Source organism: Aegilops tauschii, chromosome 7 (assembly GCF_002575655.3).
Source record: "Aegilops tauschii subsp. strangulata cultivar AL8/78 chromosome 7, Aet v6.0, whole genome shotgun sequence".
NCBI classification, from domain to species: Eukaryota; Viridiplantae; Streptophyta; class Magnoliopsida; order Poales; family Poaceae; genus Aegilops; species Aegilops tauschii.
The window spans coordinates 507,302,624-507,310,644 of record NC_053041.3 but is presented as its reverse complement, the minus strand read 5'-3'; the positions used below and the strand labels follow the sequence as shown (position 1 = coordinate 507,310,644).

At 49.0% G+C, this 8,021-nt stretch overlaps 1 protein-coding gene across 2 annotated transcripts; it reads right to left on the bottom strand.

Moving 5' to 3' along the window:
* Positions 1–395: 395 nt before the first annotated feature.
* LOC109771826 (ABC transporter G family member 44) lies at positions 396–7,629 on the bottom strand. 2 transcript variants are annotated; one of them, XM_020330518.4, is made up of 20 exons: positions 7,098–7,628; positions 6,571–6,691; positions 6,380–6,468; positions 5,983–6,067; positions 5,720–5,879; positions 5,505–5,635; positions 5,318–5,408; positions 4,759–5,060; positions 4,373–4,654; positions 3,975–4,291; positions 3,663–3,823; positions 3,463–3,566; positions 3,217–3,373; positions 3,025–3,126; positions 2,811–2,944; positions 2,376–2,708; positions 1,989–2,279; positions 1,824–1,907; positions 1,580–1,713; positions 396–1,490 (listed from the first exon to the last, which is right to left on the bottom strand). In XM_020330518.4, exons 1-20 carry the CDS (start codon positions 7,460–7,462, stop codon positions 575–577), a joined length of 4,359 nt encoding a protein of 1,452 aa, XP_020186107.1. In that variant the 5' UTR covers positions 7,463–7,628; the 3' UTR covers positions 396–574. The 2 variants fall into 2 exon arrangements, with proteins under 2 accessions (XP_020186107.1, XP_073361006.1); XM_073504905.1 differs by having other exon boundaries at positions 5,505–5,879; positions 7,098–7,629.
* Between the last annotated feature and the right edge of the window lie 392 nt (positions 7,630–8,021).

Sequence of the window (8,021 nt, the reverse complement as noted above, 5' to 3'; positions counted from 1 at the left end):
TGCAATAGAATAATTAATAATAGGTTGTGTGCATTATATTATATATAGAGGCCGAGGGCTTTCCCCTTCTTCTTGAAAAGGTAGCTTTCGTTCTTATTCATGGAGACGTCAGCTTCGCAGTCTCCCACTGCATCTTGCTCCCACCAGTGGAGCGCCGTGAGCAGGAGGAGCATCGCCGTCATGCACTGGCCACCGCTCGCATGCGCTGGTAGCCTTCTCCTAGCTGGCATAGCGCCACACACCCCTGTGGTAAACCCTAGACTTTGCACAGGACATACCAGCGGTCCTCTCCCATGCCTACTCTGACCGGCAGCACCGGCGCTGAGGGAGGGGCATGATCGGAGTCGTCACAAACAACTCTCAACGGAGGGTGGCTGGAGAGAAAAGAGGAAGGTGAAACGAGAGCCGCTCAGCAGCCGTTCTGGTTTATCAAATTTACCCAAAAAATTATCTTCCCTATCTATATACTAGTACAATTTCCTTGGTACTGAGTATACTATTGCTACGCAAACGTCTATGTATACATGTGCAGATCAGATTGACCCGTTGGTCCATCTGTGCACTCTGTGATGGATCATCTTCTCTGGAAGTTGAGCACCTTGATGGAGAGGCCGAAGGCGACAGCGAAGAAGATGGCGAACGCGGCGGTGACGATGGCGACGACACCCAGGAAGTCGTGGCGGAATCCGAAGAAGTTCTTGAGGAAGACGTTGATGGGCTCGCCGGTGTCTTGGAGTGGCTCCGTGAGGTCGCCGAACTGCGAGGCCACCAGCCCGTAGAGCGTCCACGACACCGGGCACACCCACGAGTACCACCTCCACCACACCGGCATTGTCGGCTGTGAGATGACGAAGCCCGAGAAGAGGTTCCACACGCCGTAGAAGAAGGAGGAGACGATGGAGGCGATGTTGTAGCTGGGGGTGAGCCCCACGGCGAGCATGCCGTAGTAGGTGAAGTAGAGCAGAGTGAAGTACATGAAGTAGAGGTACCAGCAGAACTTCTTGGCGTCCCACTGGAAGCCGATCATGGCGTAGACGATCACCCCGTACGCCAGTGACTGCACCAGCACGTAGGGGAGCTCCACCACCACCTGTCCGAATGCGTACGGCAGCGCTGAGTACATCCCGGCTGCCCGCTCCCTGTAGAACACCGTCCGCTCCACGGCCACCACAGGCTGCACCGACGAGGCATAGGAGATCCCCATGAAGAGCACCGCAGCGTACATGGACCCCATCGCATTGAACAGGTCCTGCGTTCTTGATGTCTTGCCCCCGAGCTGCCAGAATATGGTGCCGAACATGAGCGCCACCACGAGGGAGAAGAAGAAGCGGACCACCGTGTACTGAGGGTTCCTCCAGTAGGACAGGTGTTGTTTCCACAGGCACGCCGTGCATTGGGTGACGGAGCTTTGCGAGTACTGCGTCGGGAAGTAGAGATCCTTGGAGCCAGCAGGGGCCCTGCTGATGTCCCTGATCATGCTCTGGTTTCTCCTGCAAAATACATAGTACATCGTTGTTTGTCAGTCCATCAGGCCTTCGGTTTCTTCTTTGGCAAACATGCAAAATTAATGACTACTTACTGGTAGAGGTCTGAGTTCTTGTAGACTTCCGCGAAACTGACACCTAGTATATCTTCTTGTGCCTGTGAGGTCACTTCAAGCATCCAAGTTGCCGGATTGTACCCTGGTTTGATCTTGCTGACATGTTCGATTCCCTGATAAAATTAATATCAGCAAACTGTTACTATCAATCAAAGCCAAAAAACTACCTAGGAAATTAAGGAGGAAATTATGAAAGATTGGATGAGAAGGACAGCAAAGTTACCTCAAAGTATTGGATGAGATCGCACGACTGGTGCCCCAGAGGACCCACATATATCTCCTCCCCTCCTCTCTTCATCAGGAACAGCTGCAAGACCAAAAGAATGTCAGGATCGTGATAATTTTGGAAACATGCATGAAAAAGGAATTTTCTAGTATAAGCAATTACCTCATCGAAGGCTTCAAAAATGTCGATGCTAGGCTGGTGGATGGTGCAAACAACCGTCCTCCCTGTGTCGACTGTGTTTCTCACCGTCCTCATGACAATAGCCGCGGCCCTGGCATCAAGGCCAGAGGTAGGCTCATCCATGAATATTATGGAGGGGTTAGCAACGAGCTCGACGGCGATCGTCAGCCTCTTCCTTTGCTCTGTCGACAGGCCGTTCACTCCGGGTAGTCCAACAAGGGCATCCCTCAGTGTATTCAGTTCCACCAGCTCCATCACTTGCTCTATGAACATCTGTGAAATATGATGAAATGGCATTGTTCAGATCAGAACAAGTGTAATGTATCCCTGGCCTGTGTGCCCCAGCTGAACAAGGACACATATATATACCTTTCTTGTTTCCGACTCGACATCGGAAGGCAGACGGAGCCATGCAGAGTAGACCAGGGACTCATACACCGTCACGTTTGGTGAGTGGATGTCATTCTGCTCACAGTAACCGGAGATACGAGCGAAGGTCTCCTGCTTCTTCGGGTAGCCGGAGATTGAGATGTCACCTTCGATGTAGCCTCCAGTCTTCCTGCCAGCCAGCACGTCCATCAGCGTGGTCTTGCCGGCGCCGCTGACCCCCATCAGTGCTGTCAGGACTCCTGGCTTGAAACTGCCACTCACTCCCTTCAGCAGAAGCAGCCTATCTTCATCAACACCTTGTGCTTTCATTTCCTGTTATGCCACGAGATTTTGTAATCAAGTTAATTAGTACTTGTACTTCACATGATGTTCTTATTTTTTGGAAACTGAAAGCTTTAGAATTTTTGGCATTACCGCAGGCATGTCAACAGAGTATCTCATGTTGTTGAAGGCAACAGCAAGCGGTGCAAAAGGGAGGACCATTCCCTTCCTACCACTGTCGCCTGGGGCGGCAGAATTTCTCCTTGACCTCGAGTTGTTGATGTTCCCTATAAGAGAAGTTTGTCCATTTAGATGACATGTTGCCATGATCATGTCCAAATCCAACCATTACTGCAACTGGCCTTACCTGCAGCTGCAGAGACAGAGCCAACAGGAGTTTCGCCGGTGATACTGGCATGCTTCTCCTTCAGTGCATCCTCTGAGAGAATTTGCTGAGACTTCCCCAACGCTGCATGTTATACAAGAAATGGTCTCAGATCAAGTGCTTGATCAAAATGTGCATTGCAAAATTCCATTCTAGAAGCTTTGAACTACGTACGTTTAAGGTAGCTTAGAGCGAAGGTGAAGAGGATGTTGAACAGGACGACGTATCCCAGGAGTGCCCCGACGCCAATCCAGTACCATTTTGCCTCAGTGAACATGCCCCTGGACTTGAGCACATCTATTCCTAAGATATTGTTGGAGCCCTGGAGAACCTGCAAAATGGTTTTGACAGTCAGAACTGCAGTACTATGTTATGTCAGCGACCAATACTGTTGTCACGGTGGAAACAACAGCTACATACCCGTTGCCATTTTTGTCCAAGGAACTCGTTTACGGCAATGGCGCTCATGGCGTACTGAAGCGGTGACACCCAGTAGCCCCAGATCCACCATTTCTTCACATCATCTGTCATGAACAAGCAAATGAAACCGGTGTCACTAATCTTCTCTCTGAAATTTACATTTCAATGACCAAGTGAAAAATGTTTTTCAGGGGCATTACGATGTGACAGGACGAATCCACTGAGCACCAGCATCACAAAAAGTGCAAAGGACGCCAGCGTATTTGCAACAACCATGGTCCGGCCCAGTGCTGCGATAAACCTGAACATTGCTGCAGCCATCTGGTTGACAAGCAACAGCAGCAAGTACTGCTTGAACAGCCTGCAAGAAAACAACAAGATAATTAATATTAGTACCTACTTGTAGGATCATGAGTTGTCTGTGATGTTCTTTTTCTTCCTCCAGACCTAGGACAGCAACACGTATGGTTTAACTGTTAGTCTGCCACAGTAAGATGATATTTGACGCGTACCTTCCAACATCTGGATCAAACCCAATGACATAGTAACCCAGGAATACTGTGATGGAGACCTCGACGCAAGATATCGGTATCTTGAGAATCCAAGTTGGTATGGCGTAGGCCCATGCAGGGAAGAAGAGGTAATCTCTTTGCTTGAAGAAGACCGGCAATTTTATGGTGGCCATAGCGAGCTCGGAGAAACCGTTGAACATGTGGGCAACTAGAGCAAAGAACAGGGCACCCATGAAGACAATGCCGTCGTTAACCTTATCATGGTGCATGTTTGTGCGCAGGAACAGTGTCATCACGATTGTTGTCATCACCAGAAGCTGCAGAGGTAGTGCCATCAATCAATCAATCAATCTCTTATAAGTATGAAGATATGCCTGAACTGAAATGGGAGGCTTTACCTGGAAAGCCCGGAAACGGTAGACAAACATATTCCTTTTCATGAGCAACCACTCCCTCTCGACGCATGCGCGCAGCAGCTCCATCTTGCTGGCACCGTACGGCTTGGTCGTCAGTGAAGCAGGGTGGCACTGGCTCCTGTCAAAAGGGCGAGACAGCTCCGCAGCTAGACTTTGGCCAACATGAAATGCCTGGAATGCACGAGCAAACTCCTTGACTGGGACATATTGGTATCTCCGGTCATTCCTTGCCCAGTATTGTGGCTGATCTTTTCTTGATGTCACCTGTAAGTTAATTTCGCCGGTGTCAGTAACCAAAATTGTGAAATGACCAACATCATGAGGCTTGGAAATTAGTAAACTTTGACAAAGCATTTGAGCTGACTTACTTCTTGCAGAAAGTCGGCGACCCCCTTCCGGTCGGGACATTTGAAGCCCATGAGTTCGAAGAACTCAAGCACATGTTCACGTGGCCCTTGATACACAATGTGACCATCCGACAAGAGGATTATGTCATCAAACAAATTATATGTTTCTGGTGCAGGTTGCAGCAAGGAAATGACAGTCGTGCCACCGAGGATGTTGGTGATTAGTCCAAGTGATTTCACTATCTGGAATGTGGTAGAGCTATCCAGGCCAGTGGAGATTTCATCCATGAACAGTGCTCTTTCCGCCCCGACCATCATCTCGCCTTCAGAAAATTTCAAGTAACCAAGGGTCAGCAAATGCTCAGATCTCAGATTCTGCTAAGATAATGAGATGAGATGTTCATGGAAATTTGTATAGTGTACAAGAGGATAATCATGAGAAGTATATGTTTTGCTTCAAAAAGAAAAATCTTGGCAATGAGATGTTCAAGAAATTTGGTATTTTTGTTCTACAAAATTCTTTAGCATTATGCAGCCATGACAATCAGACTGCCTAGGCCTTTTGTAATACCAGACGTACCAGTTGTGACACGTTTACGTTGCCCCCCTGAGATTCCTCTCAGCATATCATCTCCAACCATGGTGTCAGCGCAAATGTCAAGCCCTAAAATCTGCAGGGTTCAGCATAACATTCAGAGCTTAGCACATTGAAGAACAAGATATTGTTGTTGGATTCAAGAACAAGATATTGTTTTTGGATTCAGTACCTTGAGTATGTAATCAGTGATGATATTTGTATCCTGACCGCCCACTGATATTGCCTTCATGTATACATCAAGATCTGGGTCTGGTTTGATATTTGCAGCCTTCTCCCTTCTTGATAGCTCAGTTAGCATGTCTAGGACAAGTTCACCAGGAATTAGAACACAATTATAGAGGGGAGTAAATTGTCTCCCATAAAGTGATTGGATTTTGAGCTCACCATATCTACTTCCAATCCCCTGGCATCTGGCTGAGAAGGCCAAGGTTTCCCGTACCGTCATCTCAGCGATGTGGAGGTCATGTTGGGATATGTAAGCTGCTGATCTCTGAGCCACAAACTCATTCATTCCATGGCCATTGTAAGTCACTTTTCCTGAAACCTGGTTTATTCGTATCGTATCACACAAGAGTAAGTTTCCTGGAACTTTACAACAAGATTGCTGTCACAGTCTAGTTGATTAATAAACAAGTACGCTGTCTAACCTTTAGATCAGAGTCTAGTTTCCCCGCCAAAGCAAGAAGCAGTGTAGTCTTCCCTGATCCTGGTGGCCCTAGTAGTAACGTCATCCTGAATTTTGCATGAACACCGGATATCAGACCTCAAGCGCAACTGAAATATGTTGCTTAAGGACGGCACAAATACGGAAAATCGACGAGTGATGCAACACTGAAGAATCTTCACAACAAAGAAAAGTCTACAACAACATAATACAGTGGTGATCATTTAACATACAATTTTTCACCTGAAAAATTATATGATTTTGTGCTATCATGATTCCAGAACATATAATCTAACTGAAGTATTGGAGACCAGTCTGATTACCCTGGTGGGTGGTCGTGCAACGACAAGAAAAATAACGGTCCCGTCAAAAAGCGTTACCTCTTTGGCTTGATAATCCCGTTGACATCATGCAGGATGTTGATGGGTATCTTCTTGTTGGGAACAATATGAAGAAGATTGGCTAATGTCTGAAGGAGAAGGCGGGCACAAAAAAAAAAAAAAGTCAGGCTTGAAGAATATTCCTTAGAATTCATGATAACATATAGTAGCTTCAGCGCTCCTGTCAGTACCTCTAGAACATTCAGAGTGGTGTTGATGAAGGTGGGCAAGCCTCTGTTCCCCACGTGTGCGAGCGCCTCGATGTTGAGGTGCTCGTATCGCACCTGGATCGTCGGAAAGTCGATCCCAACCCTGAAACAAATGAGCAGGGAAGAAATTCACCATCTGCTGTTGACATTCTTCATGCTTAATTTCTAACTAAAACGTGGTTGGGGCTTTGGATTGACAAGGGGAAATCTATGAATTGTGAAAATGTTCAAATGTGTTAGGAAATATGTTTTCACCATTTTCACCTATTCATCATAATATATATTTTCATACCTTTTTTTTTCTGAGAATACATATTTTCATACTATATATATGGTGTTGTGGATATTACTAAACGATTCTGTAAATTTTGTCTAACTTAAGGAAGTTTTAGTTAGGACAAATGAAGAACTTCAAATATTTCAGAATGAAGTAGAGAGATTGACGGCAAATAGGTGACAACAGCAGAGAGATAGATGCAGAGCAGAGCAAACAGGCGAGTGAGAGCCACCTGTCGATCCTCTGCTTGAGCCTGCGCAAGAAGTGCTCGTGGTCCTCCTCGGCGACGCGCACGAGGCGGTCGAGCAAGCGCGTCCGCTCCTGGTACCCGAGGGCGGCGACGTCGATGAGCCCGAGCTCGACCCCGCTGCCGTCGTCCCCGACTACGAAGCCCTTGCGGACGCGGCTGTGCGTTGGCAGCCTCTCGAGCGCCGCCCACATGAGCGCCTCCTCATCGTCCTCGGAGCCCGCCCCGGCCGCGGAGGACGCCCGGGAGAAGACGTCGGCCCCGCGCTCCCGGTACGAGGAGCGAGAGCCTAGCCGGCGAGAGCCTAGCCGCAGGCTCGCCACCCCCCACGCCGCCTCCGCGGTGTCCATGGCCGGCCGGCTGAGAGCCTCCCTCCCTCCCAGAAAGAAGGGCGGACGTGGATCAAGGTTCGGGGACAATGACCGTCGAGTCAAGTGTCCAGTGGCACGCTGTATGCCAGCTTCTTGGCTTGCTCAAGGGGGGTTGCCGGCGCGTAGATATAGGGGTTACTCGTTGGTCGTTACTGGGTGGGGTGGGGTGGGGTGGGTTGGTGGAGGGAGGGAGGGAGCAGGCGGGGGTTTGAACGGCGGCAGCCGGGGTCAGGGGTGAGGAGGGAGCAGGTGGACTGGCGAGGAAAAATGGCGAGTAGCGCGTGCGCCCATGCGTGCATGGCCTACTCACCGGGGCGGGGGGAGAAGGGGTAGGCGGGCGGGAGGGGAGCTTCCGAGCGCAATTGAATACGTATGAACGGTAGCGCAGTGTGGAACACGCTTTTGCCGTGTGGGAGCGGGATCTGGTCATCCGACGGTGTTTGTTTATTCACTGCCAACCCCTGTTTTGTGGTGGCATAGGAGGGAACGGGAGGGGAGACCGGGTATATTCTTTCTTTGTAGAAACAGAGGACCCGGG

Excerpts from the sequence above, each read along its gene's own strand:
- LOC109771826 (XM_073504905.1), bottom strand. The coding sequence starts at position 7,462 with ATGGACACCGCGGAGGCGGCGTGGGGGGTGGCGAGCCTGCGGCTAGGC. Across the intron at positions 3,127-3,216 it reads CGCTCTAAGCTACCTTAAAC|CGTTGGGGAAGTCTCAGCAA; the intron begins GTACGTAGTTCA and ends TATAACATGCAG. Across the intron at positions 1,908-1,988 it reads TTTTTGAAGCCTTCGATGAG|CTGTTCCTGATGAAGAGAGG; the intron begins GTAATTGCTTAT and ends TTGGTCTTGCAG.